Raw genomic sequence first — 15966 nt, 5'->3', positions numbered from 1 at the left:
CAGCGTTGGGATCACTTACCCAGTTACCATTTTCTGGGTTAAAGGAACAGTAAGTAGTGGCAAGGGTATGGGTAGGAGTGCAGAGTGCAGGTTGCCAGTCAAGTGGGGTTGTTGGCTTGTTTTTACAAGGCAATTGGTGATACTGTAGAAATGCTATTTTGTGATACTATAGAAAAAACTTTAAAAGTTACTCTAAAAAAAAAAAAAAAAAGAGGAGGAGGGGATGCTAGCTTTTGTTGTCCATTAAGACGAGTAGCTTATGCTTCAATTCAGATTTACACTTCCAGGATCTCTGCAGAATCATACAGAGCTTTGTACTGATCTCATATTCAAATTTTTTAATTCTTGTAACATAAAAGCAAAGAAAAATAAAACTAATTTTTTTTTTAAACAAGCAAAGATGATACTAGACTCCTATCTAAATTTCACCAGAGTTGCATCATACGGTCTTGGAAATTAGTTCCTCAAAGATCATTTCAGAGCTCTGCCAATTCACTGTTATGTTAATTTTGCCTATTCTCCTTCTCCGGAAACCTGTCAATATGGAAAGATCTAAAAGATGGGTTTTAAATAAAGATGGGAAAGTCCTATTGAAGCAGACACATTCCCACTGTGAACAAAAAGTCGTTTGATTAAAAAATGATTTGAGTACAATTGAATATTTTTGCTGTGAGGTGTGCAGTATATACGGTAAGAGAAACCAAGCCAAGCCTTGGAGAAGTTAAAATAAAATGGAAGCACACTTAATTTATGAGAGCTTCGTAGTTAAATGTTGTCAGGAGATCTGGAAGCTGAGATTGCGTGCATATGAACTTCCTCTGCGCAGGTGCAAGTTGTCATGTCTTTAATCCACAGATGGCTTTAGAAGTGTTCAGTGCAGTGGGTGTTTTTGCCTTCAGGACTGGATTTGTGAATAACACCTGCCAGTATCCTTTTCTTGCTTTACATTATTTTATTGCCCTGATGTTTCAGGGCACCTCGCGTAACGTTTAGTTCCCTATTTTCAGTAAGAGCTTTGCTTCGCTGTCTGCCAGCACTGGTGCGTTAGCTGTAACGTTAGGTCTTCCTCGCTTGCGGGCAGGACAGATGGGGAACCAGTTAGCTTATGTGCACCTCTGCCTGCGTTTCAGGGACTGGGCAGTTTAAATTCAAAAATTAAACACAGGCGTGGATCGGAAAGCAAGTTCTTGCCTCGCCAGGCTGGCTGTTGCGGGAGGGTTGGCTGGGTCAGGGTGGCTCCAGAGGGACAGGTCTCCCGGTGGGGATGGCAGGAGAGGGCACCAGGAGATGAGGGAGGGAAACGGAGACCAGCACGGCTCCTGGCCGTGTCGGTCGCCTCACGGCTTGCGGCGGGGCAGCCCCGGTGCTGGAGCCTGCTGGGGTGCTCCTGCGGCTCCGTCAGCCGGCAACCGCTGGCCGGCAGCGGACGAGGGAGCTGCGAGGCTGGAGCTAAAACTGCAGCGCCCATGTCTGAGGGGCTGGCTGCTACCTGGTGGGAGGAGTGAGAGAAACCCAAGCCCTACGTCGTCTCAGCACGTTGAAATTTGCCGGCAAGACCGTCCGTTTCTGTGTAAAAAAAACCCAGAACCTTTCTTCTGGCTCCATTTTCTTTTTCTGTCCTCCCAGCCCTCTGCAGCAGCCTCGCTGAGGGAGTGCCCCAGCCCAGCAGCCGTGGTCCCCCTTTGCGGTGGGGGGACGACCAGCTGCAAGGACCTTTCGGCCTCCATAGCTGGTGCCGTGGCAGAGTCTTCTTGGCTTGGGCAATAATACGACGGTGATAAATGCCGCAGGCTTTCCTGACAGCAGCCTCCCACCAAGCAGTTGTGCCTGGCGGCAGTCCTGGTCCCTGCGGGATTTGGGCACCGTCCGCGCCCGCAGGCCGCGGTGGCTGCGCCGGCAGCCTGGGCAGAGTCGGTTCATACGAAGTGTTTGGGCTGAGGGGAAGGTAGAGGGATGAGGCTAAAAGGTTCGCATCGGCGTTGCTCGGGGCTTTTTTCGGCATCCCGGAGGGCCTCGTCGGAGTATTGCCTTCTTCGGTGAGCCTCCAGTTCGGGACAAGGCTTGCTTTTGCAGGGATTGCCCCTCGGAGCTCCAGCTCCCACGTAAGCATCGCCTCTGATTTCATTACAGGCTGCTCCTGTTCTAGACTCGGAGGCAGTCCAGTCAGCTACCTGCAGGGTTTTCTGCTTCTTTTTTAGTAAAAAAAGGCCTATGGAGATTAATTGCTTTGAGCCTCAGAAAAGCTGGTATAATTTGTAGGCTGCTTATTGAACAGGGTTGTTCCAGTTCTTGATAGCAAGGCATATTATTCAAATTCGGTCTTGTTCATTCAGTTGCAAATAGTCATTGTTTATCTCCTATGAATCACTGAATAAATATGAATTTGAAACTGAGAGTTTCACTTGAGTTCTAGCTGATGTTGACAGTCAAGCTAATGCTTTCAGTGCCAGGCGTCATCCATAGATGCACTGTGTGGAAAATGATGGATAAAGGGTGAGGGGTTTTTTTGTGGGATTTTTAGTGTTTTGGTCTTCTTTCCCAGATGAGGAAACCATCAATTTTCACTCCCTTGTCCTTGGAGCTAGTTAAGGCGATACACATTGAAAGCAAAAGGAGTATTGCCATTACATCTGTTTACTGGGTGCTGCTTACGGTAAACACTGACTTGGGGGTGCCTTCGGTGGGGTGTCCCAAGCCAGACGGAGGATTGAGCCCATGGGGAACGTGGGCCCAGACCTTCTCCGTTCCTCTGCTACGTGCCAGGATCCGCTCTCTGCCTCATCTTGCAGTGCCCTGCAGGTCGGAGACCTCTCCCCTGGTTTGCTGTGTGGTCAAAGCTGGCTTCCAGTTGAGACCCTGCTGCTGACCGGCTGCCTGGCAGGGAGCTGAAGGCCCATCTTGTGGAACGTCTCCTGTGTCCCGCACTCGGACTAATTCACTTGCTCCGGCGTTTTGGGAAAGCCAGGCAGCTGTAATCCCTCCACCCTCCTCTATTCATGAAGAGAAAGGAGCACTTTTCTGTGGCGAAACAAGTGCTGGTGATGTTCCCGGAATGTTTCACGTTTTCCGCAGTGCTATGGTCATGGTATTTGTAGGTGGGCTTCTTAAAAATCGAGCCTTGCGGTGTCTTCAGGTGCCGTGTAACTATAAGTTATGTAAGGTCACTTGCAAAGAAAGTTAAATTAAAGATGCTTTTTTTTTTTCTTGTAAGAATTAGCATGGACTGCCTAGAGGCTTACTGTAGTATAATGTAGGTAAAATTGATGTGTTTAATTTGAATTAAATTTCTTTATTGTTTGTGTAGGCAAGCCCAACTGAAGGGTCATAAGTGCTGAACCTGTAATTGGAAACTTGTTCGTACTTGATGATAGAGCTTGTCTATGAACAGAAACAGGTCGGTATGTGGAATAAACTGCCTTGAAATACCTCTTGTGGAATAGGCATGAGGTGGGAAGTCTTGATCAGACAAGCTTATTGACAGTGGTCCACGCACAGGGAAACAATAGAGGTGCGATTTAGTGGGTTTGCTGAGCTCTGCTGCGGCGATGACTGGATTGCCATCCCGGCAGCGTGCTTCCCCGTGCTGTGGAGCTCAGGAGCAGAGAAGGATATTCTGCGTGGGTGTGACAACCCGAAAGTTGTAGTAGAAGAGCTGTTCAGGGGAGGTGCTGCAAGCCATCGCTGGTGCCGTTGCTGCTGGAGGTTGAGGAGAGGGCGAGGGAAGGCACCAGGACAGGCTCCCAGCACTTGAACCCCACGTCCCAGGCTCCGGCAAGTCTGAGGAGCCTGCTGAAAGGGGGACAGAGGGGAAGGATTTGGAAGGGGTTTGACTGATAGAAGACTGAAAATGGCAGGAACCGAAGCGAGCAGAGGGTAAGGACGAAATAGAGGATTATACGCAATTTATGGGTTGTGTGTTAATCAGCTGATTTGGTAGGCACAATAACATGCAAAGTGGACATGTAGACATTTTGCATTACAGGTCAAGATTAACATCTAACTGGGAAGGGAGACTGGGAAGTGGGTTGATTCCCAGGGTAAATGGGGAGGAATTTTACAAAATGGGCAGGAAATAAGCTGATCCTCAGTTGATGTGTGTATGGGGTATTTGCTTGAAGAAAAGGCCGGTGTTAGTCACACTAGTAACGATATCAGTTTAGTTGTAGTATTTTTTTTTTCTTGACATCAGTAAATGCCTTACATAAAATTATTTCATTTTCCTCCATAGTTTAATAGATAAGAAACTTCATTGTGGTTTTTTTTTTGTTGCTTTGAAAAAGATTAAATTATATTGCATCAAAGCAAGCCTTGGGCCCTGGTACATCTTGTTGTCTGAAAGATTGTTTGGGGACAATGGAGTGGATGTCTAAGGTCAGCTGTTACAGAGAAATAGTAAATTATCGGATAAAAACATTACTTGGGTTGCACTCTTGTCATGATTAACCGTAGAATTTAAAATGTCAGTAGTTAATCTGCTTTACATTTGGTCTTAAATTGCTTTTGATTTATAAGAGAGCCTCCTTGTCCTGTATTTTAAGTATCTACTTAGACAGTAGATCTCTCCAGGAGAAAAGAGTAAACTACTAGATTTTTATTTTTGTTTTTAATCTCTGGGTCCTTGGGCTTGCTGTGATTTATTTTTCTCCCTGGAACGCTGCATTCCACAGCTTGTAATGTGAGCCCAAGGCCTCTTTTTTCTGCTTGGACTCATGTATAAAGACATTTTGTAAGATTTATTGCATTCTTTTAACTTCTAAACACGAGGGAAACACAAATGATGATCCTCAGTTCAGACCAACAGCAGAGAATGAAAAAAAAATTGATATTTTAAGAGGATGTTTCTCTGTACAATCCCGTGTATTTTGCTGGGCTATGCTTATCTCTCTGCTGCGGGGTCAGTGACCATAAGCAAAAAGATGCCTTAGAAAACTGAGGGTGCTGATGTCTTGGACATAAGAGCCAAGTTCTCTGGAGTTGCTTTTGAGTCGTGTGGATTTTTGTGGGTATCACCATAGCAGTTGGGATTAACCCTGTGAAAAACTCATGTAGAGCAGTCCCTGGGGCAATGACAGGAAGGCTGTGGGCTTCACTTCTCAGGTCGCAGTTAACTTTGCTTTTTGGTGTCTGTGGGCTGGCTAGATGCTGTAGCAGTTGGTTCGCTAATATCATAGGCATATTGAAAAAAGTTTGGTAGTATTTTGTCTTGGTTTGTAAGCCTGTCTGTCAGATGACTTCTGTACAATAGCTCTTTGTCTTCACTTTCCCCGTCTTCCTGAATTTCATGTTTAAACTACCATCTTTTACATTATCCCTCTTGTTATATGGATTTGAGCAACTTAATTTAAATCGAGTGTGTGACAAGACTTTGATATTTCTGTTTTCCGTGCATGGATATCAGTATTATCTTCTGTAAGACCCTGCAGTTGGTAAGGCACACCTAGGGTTGTTATAAAGTTCTCTTGCATAGAAAAGGTAGAGGGAGGTTGGTTGCTCCTTTTCTGTTACCCCTGCCAAAACCCCCCCTCTTGATTTGTTGCAACACCACCGGCGACAGGGACGTGCGAAGCTGCGTGACCGTTCCCGAGCACCGCAGCGTGCAGTACCTGGCGTCGGTCGGACACCACCACGTCTGGCGTGTGTTACCGACGGTGAAGCCGACGGCGTGTTGTGTTTGGGAGGGGCGAGGGTTCAGGTCGCTGTTCAGAAGGGGCTGTTTTAAAATGCTCGCAATATGTAAACTTTTCAGTAGATGATCTTGCGCATTTTTGGAGAGCAGATTCAGTAACAGTCTAGCTTGGGTCGGGGCTTCCAAGATGCAGACAAGCCTGTTTCTACCTTTAAATAAAAATCTCATGGAAATCTCACTAAAACCATGAACATTGTTGTAATTCAAATACCGAATTGTTGATCAGGAAACTTTTGGAGTACCTTCTGCCTTCCTCCCAACCAGTATGGATTATCAGCATCAGACCAAGAACCCATCTCCTTGTGAAAAACACCCTGAGACACTCAGTTGTGTATGCGCTCTGTGCAGACTGGAAAGCCCAAGTGTGACTTGTAGGTTTTGGAAGAAGCGGGGATTGTGTGGGTTTTTTGATGCGCTTTACCTAAGCACTTCATTCAGCATTCTCCTAAACGCACTTGACTCAGCTGCTGTGAAATCTTTTGATACCATTTAATGATCTTATTCAAGCAGGGATTTCTGTCACTTGGCATCATGTCACAAAATGATACAGTAAGAGAGAAAGCATGTGTGCTGCTGTCATTGAGGGCCCACTCTGATGTTCTTTCCTGGTGTTAATAAATTGTATTAAAAATTAAATCTTTTGTTAAAATATAATTTCTGTTAGATCTTGAGCTTAGGGGTAATTTGTCAGTGCAGAAAATTAATTAGACATTGTTTTGTGATATTCCCCTTAAATTGAATGCTTGAAAGACTTTTTTTTTTTTTTCTCCTCATGCCAGATTAATTATGCAGGATAAAAATATCATTTTCAACATAAAGAAGTGGGGAGTATTAAGATCTTCATGCTGGTGGTTTTCATGCTCTTTTAAAAGCATCAGTGAAATTAATTTAATTGCAGTCATATGCCTCAAACTCCTGATCTGTTGGTGGGTTATTTTCTTTACATGCTCACTGGTCGATTTAAAAGCGTGTATTTGTGTAAAAGAGTAGTTATTCCAGATTGCATGGCATACAAAAAATGCTTTTCTGAACCAAATATAAAGACACAGACTCGCCTAACAGTTATTTGTACATTTTGGAGTACAATATTGCACTGCTCATGCAGAATTATTTTATGAATAGAGAAAATTATACATATATTTGCTAAAGCCATCATTTTCATTATATGTCTTTGACTTAGTATGTGATTTAGGGGTTATTTGCTTTTGAAATAGAGTCCCATATGAATTTATTTATTTACTTATTTATGATACTCCACTGTTTCAGAACAAACCTCTTCACGAAATGCCAACTGCCAAAAACGCGTTTACCTAGTGCTCATCTGCAGTCTCACCTTTAATCTCAGTGCGTGCTGCTGTAAGTTCTCCAGCTTCCTGCAGGGCATTAGAGAGCATCTGACTGGCATCTTCAGCCAAGAGAAGGCATTTATTTCCTACAGCAGCGGTTGGGGATCTGGACGGTGTTTCAGAGGGTGACGTGGGAGTCTGTCCCATCTATGCAATGCAGTCGTGGCCACGTCCTGGACGTGCTGGTGTGCTGCCGAGGACTTCCCTCTAACTTTTTTCCTTGGTCCCGTGTCCAAGGCTAATATTCTTGTTGTGAGATGATGAATTCAGTTTCTCTACTTGTCCTTCTTTCTCATCTGGGTAATATTTTTTGGGGAGTATGACTGTAGATCTCGCTCTCAGTGTCTAGGGCTTGACTTTGTGTCCGAAAGCAGGTCTGGCAAGTGCTGCGGGTAGCACAGTTGTTCAGCAGGCATACCTCGACACTGCTCTGGGTATGTCCCCATCACAGCAAGGCTGATGAATTTTACCCAGTTCTGGGGAGAATAGACTTGGGCTAACAATCCTGTGGACTTCTGAACAGACATGAATCAGGACATAGGGTCATACCATCAACTCTTTGAAACAGGCTGCCAAAAACACACCAGTATAGTTTGTTTTCACGATGTCTGCACATCACCCTGTTTTTAATGTTCGCTCAAATATTCCTGTCCTTACTTACCTGTCTCCTCTTCAATCTTTCCTTTTTGCCTAGAGAAAGAAATCTGACTCAGTAGCATGTGATTACTTTCTTTTAGTCTTACTTGCTTTCTTCTTCAGGACTGACATTAAACAGTGCTCCTCCAGCCCTTGGGTGTGGGTTCTTCAATTCAGCAAGCTGTTAACATTTAGGCATCCGATAGTTCCCTCCTATGTTATTTTTGAAGCCCAGAGTACCTGCTGCAGCTTTTTTCCCATGTTACCTGGGGAACTTGGTAGCATTGGTCCCCCAGCTTTTCAGGTTGCTTTCTCATTTGAGTCCCTTTTTGGTGTGTTCATCACGGCACTAGTAAGCCATGGTAGGGACAGTAGAGCAGTTTTGAAGTGTTGTTTTCCCTTCCCAGTGAAATGCTCTTTGCTGTTATTTAGCTGAATTCACTGTTTTGTCTTGTATTTCTTGAGCTTGCTCTTTTTCTTGAGCTTGTTCTTTTTGTTGTTGTTCTTTGCATTGCTCCTTCCTATCTCAACCTCTAATTTTCACTTCCATAATAACTTTGAGAGTTCTTATTTTGCTTGCTGTCTCTTTAGGGTTTAATTTACAGTTTTCCATGTATTCAGCATGTTTGTTTTCTTGGACCATTTATATCTTGAAAGGAAAGAAGTTTTTGCTGAATTCTCATTTAGGCTTGTCTTAAATCTTATTCCAAGTTTCCTGCATGTTTTACTTGACCTTCCAGAAATGCTGGCAAGATTCTTGAGGATGGACACTCGTGCGCTCTGCCAACGGGCTCCTCTTGATGTTCATCTTCCTCTTCTGCGTGCTGACCCCGGAGAATCACTCTTGGTTCCTATTTCCTGAGGATTTCAGCTGCTGTAATATTTCATAACGTGATCTTCTAATTAGTAACGATAAAGTTCAAGGTAGCTTTTTCACGTCCTTATCCTAGTAAAGGTGTGAGTGAAGATGAAATAAAACAAAGCAGGCCTTTCAGAGCTGAGCAGCAGGACTGCAGAAAGCCCGTTTTAAGGAAATGAGGTCTGCGCATGTGATCCTGCTGCCCTGTCTGATGGCTTTGATCTCGTTAGATGATTTTCACCAAGTTTTACAGTGGGTTTAGGAAATCTGAAGGACGCATGGTTCTGGTAAAAGTTAAAAGTAAAGGAAAAGTAACTCCCCAGCATTGGGAAAGAGATCCTCCTCCTTTCTGATTTGGGTGGCAGCCGTTATGACCGGTTGGCGTGTTTTCTACCTGGTTGACACACAGGCCTCTCTCCGAGTCAGCTCACAGAGCCGTTTCCTCACCCAAACAAGAAGGCAACGTGTGGGAGCACTGGCAGTATGAGGACAACCAGCCTGAAGAAGAGAAAATAGTGGGTTAGAGCAGGAAGGATGAATCTGCAGAGACCATCTTTGATAGTCCTGCCACACAGAAGTCAGTCGTCACGTCAGTTTTGCTGGTGCATTTCAATGAATTCCTTGCATTAATAAACATGCTTAGTGATGTATGGGGTGCTCTGCCTACCCTACTAACCTGTGCATCACATACCAAAGAACAGAAGTCACAAATATGAAGATTCTCCTCCTAGAAGTGATGTTCTGTTTCCTTTCTGTGTTCACGTGAGGTGCGCTCACAGGATATGTGCCATCCCCTTTTGGTTTCCTAATTCTCTTACTGAGTCTATTTTCCTGTTTTAATTCCAGGCTGATACATGGTCTCTGTTAAGTTGCTTGCTTTTCTAGGATTTGCTCTCCTTAAAACCCTTTTATTTCCAAATCTTCCAGCTTATGATATTTTTGTTCTACGGTATGACCTTTGGGTTTTTCGTCAAGGCTCTTCTGGCTATGAACTGCAGTTTATTATTACTCTTGAGATGTAATTACCTCTAATTCCACTTTGTGTGGTTAGTCTTGGGACTGCTAACACTGTTTTCAGTCCCAAAAGTTTTGCTATCAATTGATGCTGTTCACATTCGCTCTGTCTGTTAGATACCTGGACCGCTTGCCCCTGGATCATGTGCAAGTGGCTGCTTTCTCCATCCTGGTCAGCATTTCTCTGCCCTGTACAAATGCTTGTCCTGTCACCTTGATGGTTGTTTGCCACAAAATAAGGCTCAGATCTCTCGGTGTCTGTCTTTTTTTCCCCCAGTTAGGGATTGTGCTTTGGATGCTCTGAATCTGTAGGAACTTTCTGATGGTTTGCTCGCGTATCCTGTTGACATCTGTGCTGCCTTCCGGCACCTGTTAGAAATTTGTTTGCTGGATTTCTTTTCTCCCCCAGCCTTCCCCCAGTACACTTTGTGCTGGTGTGAGTGACAGCTGTAATGGTGCGATGGCCTGTGCCAGTGTTTGGTATGCCTGGGGTACGATTTTAATGGACAAATATCATCAGGCAGTTCTCTGTCAGCTGGTGGGGTATCCGAGCACAGAGCTTCGGTGTTAAGTCCAGTCTGTGTTCAGCCTCTTGCTTCTTCAGCTGCTTTTTCTCGCTCATCTCAGCAAGACAGGCAACACTGCTGTTTTCCTGAATGGCCTCCTATGTGCAGTCTTTCGTTAACAGGAGCATACGTATGTTTTTATGCTGAAAACCTCTGAGGGGTTTTCTCCTTCTGCGCAGACGTGGCCCCTTGCGCTGCCCCGTTTGTCGGGCAGTGCTGCGTGATCCCCAGCCCGCAGCAACAGTCCTGCGGTGCTCGCCAGTGCTCCGGCTGCCGGTTATTGCGCTTCTTCCATCTGCTTCATAAGTATTATTTCAAAGGATTTTGGAAGGGTGTTTTTTTGAAATGTTCCACATCATTAAAGTATTTGCATTAACCCCACGCTTGACTTTCTTGGACTGAAACGGTGCCGTTCATGGGGACTAGTATTGCCTGAGTAACATTGGCTGGGAGATGCAGGCATATGTCTGCAAGGATGAGCTGCCAAGATGTAAATTAAAAGGAAATGGGAAGCTGAATTCCAAAGCTGTTGTTTTACGGTCTTCAGTGATGTCATTTGTATTCATAAAAGTTTAACTAGATTGGGGATGTGTACATCTTCTGACCATATTTGTGATAGTTTTGCAGAAGATGCGTAGAAGTGTTTTCTGACTGAGTATTTAAATTGTGGCTTTTTTAGAGCTTTTACTGTCTGAACAGCTTCAGAACTTCGTCTCAAAAGTCCATTAATTAGAAATAGGTTCGCCTATTCATTTCCAAATACCTGCAGCACACTGAACTTAGCGTGCTCCTTGCATTAGGAATAGTGACCTAACCCGATAGCGGTCCTGACCGGAGAATTGAGTGGAAACGTTTAAGTGGATTTTAGATCAAACATAAAAACACTTGCAGCCTCTTAGAGCAATAATTTTCATTTGCTGTTTTGTACTGTGAAACATTTCCTCCCAGAGTAACTTGAGTATAAGCAGGGTTTACTGTAAGGGGTGGGGGTTTTTTGGTTGGTTTTGGATTTTTTGGCAATGATTATTGCTTGGTTTATTTTTCTCCTGATAAAGTTTAACAGTAGTCCAGTGTGAAACAAGATCACATTTGCCCTTAAAAAGGAAAAGGCCTTATAGTCCTCAGTGCATTGTCAGTATGTGCTAGTTTCATGTGAGCCACGTGTACGTATTTGGGGCTTCAGTTATTGTCAGAGGAACTTCACAAGAAGGTATGACTGGCAGGCTATTACATTCTACAAGTCTGCACACTGATAAACTGGATAGGGAATATGAATGGGTGTGAAAGCTCTATGCTCAGACAGGAGTTTTTGAATGCATGCTCTGATTATTGTATTGTCTTTGTTTCCCTTCTTTCAGGTATTCACTTATAAACAGAGCACGATCACACACCAAAAAGTAACGCCTATGCATCAAACGAGCGCAGAGAGCGTGGAAGACATGGCAGCACTCGTAGATCTCCATGAAGGCTCCATTATGCACAACTTATTCCAGCGATATCAGCAAGATAAAATCTATGTAAGTTTCTTCTAAAATTAAGAAAAATATCCAGAGGGAATGTTTTTGAATGTGTAAGCGCTGTGTGTGTTTTGCTGTTCTGTGTTATCTCCCCTCCTAATGTTCTCCAGTTCTTTGTGTATCCACATAGAGCTGAAGCATGCCTCATCTAGTGACTTCTTACCAACAATGATGGAAGGAGAAGGTAGCTCAGGGCTGGCCAGGCAATCCCTTGGAAACCTTGAAAAACTGGCATGCTATATACGCTTTTACACTTCCAGTGACAGGGTTGTGTAAAGGGTTCTTGTTTTTTTCTTCTCCTTTAGACTCTCTGCCCCAACAATGTGTTCTGTGTATGTCACCAGAGAGGATGTGGTGGGATTTAGCCTGTGACTGCCATCTGAGATCCCGTCAGGCCAATATCCAATTCTGATCAGCTTCCCCTTTTCTGTTGTAGTACAATCGTCAAGCTGAGGACCTGTGCCATTAAATACAGATAGTCGGGTGTTTGGGGTGCATGAGAGTAGGCAGCTGTTTATCAGTTTCAAAAACTAGGACTTAGTCCACACAGAATTCTTCTTCTCAGCTCTGTAATGAAGGTTTTCGTGATTAGATTTACCTGCTCTTTAAATATTTTTGTTAATCTTGAACTGACTAGATATGAATCTTTCCTGAATCTGCAACTACACTAAATGTGAGAAAGATACAAGGAGTATTAGTGGCTGTTACAGATTGTGAACTCTCACTTTCCAGTAGTTCAGTGGTTGGTGGTTTTGGTTTTGTTTTTTTTTTTTTTTAATTAATAATTGCAGAACATACATAATTTTTGTTTGCATCACCTGTCTAGGCCCTTGATTTGGACATAAACATGCTTTATTCCAAGATTCATCTATTAAGTTCGGCTTCTTTATTTTTGAACATGAACGTATCTTAATGTAAAAATAAACTTGCCCTGTATTTAGAAATTTCTTTCTGATAAAAAGCAAAAAAGGGCACAAGGAAATTGTGTTCCTTTGCACATTACCTTTAAAGTGGCTAGTATGGGGAGTCCTAAATTTTGAGGTAGTTCTCTTCACAAAAGTCATTATGTATGAGTTGTTCCTCAAAACAAATGAACCATTTTGCCTTTCAGAAAAAACAGTAAACAAGAAATGAATAGCATATATGAACAATCCCGCATGTGCGTGGAACAATAGCTGCTTGGTAAGAATTTAGTTTTCCAGCAGTGTTGCTAGATTAGAATATAATACTGAGTGTGAGTTGAAACAAACAAACAAAAAATTGTTTCCTGAGCCATTATATGTACTCAGATGGAGGACGCTTCCCCCTTTTAAAAAGTGTGTGTGTAAAAGGGGGTGATTTCTTTAAGAGGCAAAGAATAGCCTTGTTCTGAAGAAACATGTCCTAGCTTATTTTTTGGCTTGTCAAGGCAAGATTAGGGTATTCTGATACTTGGTGCTCATTGTGGTGTACGTTTCTAGACAAACAGGTTTGTGTGCTGTTAATGATGAAAGATCTTCAATTGCTGCTGAATACTCATTGTCCCTTCAGTTTTGCTAATTTTACTGCTTATTCTTTTGAGTCCACCTCATCTGAAAAATGATTGAAAAGGTGGTCAGAAAAAAAGCTGTGTTTTGAAATGCATATGAAAGCCTCTCTGTTGTCCTATATATGTAACCAGGACCTGATCCAAGAAGCATCTTCTCTTCTCCCTCCTCATTGGTACTCCACACCTGCTGTGCCAGTGGTGGTGTTTTAACAGAACGGGGCTCCAGGAACAGAAACCCCAAGAAAAGCCGATTAAATTGCTTGAATAATTTTATGAAACTTCATAGATAATATGAGCATGTGTTGTAGGAGGAGGTGTTGTCATTGCAAAGTGAACTGTGTCTTTTCAAGCCAAAATCTCTTAATTGTTTTGAACGGTTCAACGATATTTTAATGTTTGATGTTAAAAAAAAACAATGGACTGAGAGGTGATTAAGTTTACCTTTGTTGAAGGCATACTTGCAGCTGAAAACGTTAGGTTCCTGGTCATTCTGCTTTGGGACCAGTCTAGTTCTTGTACAGGACAGTAGAAGCCATTGGAATTCATGCCAGGAGCAATCAAAACTTTCCAGATTGTACATTTGCCTTCTCCCTTCCCTCCAGAAAGTCCTCTCCCTTGGCCAGGAATTGCTTCATCAGTGTAGTGCACATACTGTCTCTTGTAGCTGCCTTGGCACCTCGGATGTGTCTGTTCCTTGTGCGTTAGAGATAAATCGGGAAGGCATATGCCCCTCTCCACTCTGAGCTTAGGGGCTGATCATCCCATTGAAAGACTTCTTGCCATCCCCAAATATAAACCACCATATAATTGCTGTGTCCTGGCTTTTAGCTTATTTACTTCAGCTCTGTGTGCCTCCTTGTCCTCATCGTGAGTGGGGCGAAAAGATATGCAAAGCTGTGTGCTGGCATTTTTGAGTTATACCCTTGTAATATTACAAGTGTATTAGTGTGGCTCTGGAGTGTGGCAGCTTTCTGTTAGTTTTGTCAGTGGTAATGAGGCTGGGAAGCACCTTTGTACCCTTAATGAGGAATGCGCTTAATTAGGACATAAGTTTTGGGGCTTGCTTCTTTGCACACACACAAAAATTATATGAAGTGCAATATACTAAATTGTAAAGTACATACAATTTCAAAAGTATCAGAGAAACAATTAAAAGGAAATTGACAGTTGCTTTCTCAGGAAAACAATTATTTATGCAAATCTTCCACTGTTAACTTGTGTGTTTGTCTGTATTTGAGGACCTGTTTCTCCAGCAATGAGCATTTAAGTAAATATCTTCAGATGTTTGAGTTCAGTTTAATCTTCCTTTACTTAATAACATTTTTGTCTCACATAATCATACCTGTGTTCCTAAACTCTTCACTGCTTCCTAATTAATAAAGATATTTGCTATGGATGCCAAGCTTTGTCAAACATGTCAGTGACTTTCTTTGCTGCTGCCAACAACTGCAGCTATAAAGGGCCAGCAGAGGATTTTCTGTGTTTCTGGCTGTTTCCTGGGGAGGGAGGAACACTGATTGAGTGTACAGACTCTGTTCACAGCGTGAATGATGCCTGGCTCTCTCCTTAGTGAGTTGAGGCTCTTAGCTGGATCTGTGCTATTAGCGAGAAAGTGAATGACAAAAGTTGTTTGTGTCTGTGTGCAGCCATCTTTTTGTATCAGTGTCAAGTCTGTTGACATGTGCTTGTGATACTTTTTGTCTGAATTTCCTTGAAAGAAGAGTGCACGCTGGTATTTTTTTCAAGTTTCTTGATTAATACTGCTTTTATCTAAAAGTTTGGTTCTGGGCTATCATCGCTTTTGTTGTCCAGGAAAGGACTAGGGTTAGGATGGCAGTGACCACATGGTGCAGGGTTTTCATTGTTACTTCCCCATTTTACTCCATCAGGAACAACTTGATATGGGAGTTCCAGCTTCTGGACATTGGCATAGGAGGTTTAACGGCTGTCTTTGAACGCTCAGATTAGCTTGCACACTAGGCTGGTATGTGGCAAAATATGGAAAGACAAACACTAGTGCTAAAAGCGGAAGGTGCCCGCATTTGAAAACAGAGCCTTTTGTGAAGGCGAATGAGGGATTTCGTCGCCTCTGAAGCAAGGCCAGCACGGGGCACGCGATGTGGAGAGGGAAAGTGCCGCAGCGGCTGTTCTTGTCGCTGTTCAAAGGCGAGTTGTTCCTGAAGCTGTTGATTCTGGTTTACTTTTAGTTAAGTACACATTGTGGAGGAGACTGGCTTGGCCTTGGAGAGGACACTGTGAACCACACTGTACGGATTGTGCTGCAAGACGCCCAAATTACGGTGTTTGGGCTGGCTCTGGCATGAGCTACAGTTGTCTTGTCTCTGTGGCCAGCGGTTAGTTACTGATGCAGGCGAGCGAATTTCGGAAGAGCGGACCAGAGGATTAGAGAGCAGCTTTTGCTGAGGCGAGAGGCGTGTTGGAAATAACTGCACTCTACATTGTGCAGGTCAGTATAGAGGTTTTCAGCCTCAGATCCACCCTCGTTTGCCTGAGTTCAAGCAGTAAACAAGCGCATCTGATTAGTTTTTTTTTTCCTTTTGAATTAAGCTCTGAAGTGCCAGGTCGGCACGTTTCCCCTTTGAAGCGGCGATAATTTGTCGCGTGCCCATCTTGTTCAGGTGGAGAACGTGTACGGGTGCCCAGAGAGGTGTGCGTGTGTGTTGGTCTCTCAGCCACCGTCCCCTGATGGGGAGAGTGGCCTCCAGGTTGTCCAGAGATTGGGTGTGGTGGCCGGGAAGGGTGAGAGAGAACATAACCTATTTTTGCTCACTTTCAAATTAGGACTGCAGCTTG

General features: G+C 43.6%; 1 protein-coding gene across 1 annotated transcript in view; it reads left to right on the top strand.

The window, feature by feature from the left end:
- Positions 1-15966, top strand: part of MYO10 (myosin X) — a 166652-nt gene that overhangs the window by 59418 nt on the left and 91268 nt on the right. The window contains exon 3 of the mRNA XM_069808895.1: positions 11466-11624. Coding sequence (XP_069664996.1) covers positions 11466-11624 — 159 coding nt within the window. The remainder of the gene's footprint in view (positions 1-11465; positions 11625-15966) is intronic.

The sequence above is a fragment of the Haliaeetus albicilla genome, chromosome 21 (assembly GCF_947461875.1).
Source record: "Haliaeetus albicilla chromosome 21, bHalAlb1.1, whole genome shotgun sequence".
Lineage (NCBI taxonomy): Eukaryota > Metazoa > Chordata > Aves > Accipitriformes > Accipitridae > Haliaeetus > Haliaeetus albicilla.
Note: the sequence above shows the minus strand (reverse complement) of the source record. Positions and strands in the feature narration are given on the sequence as shown.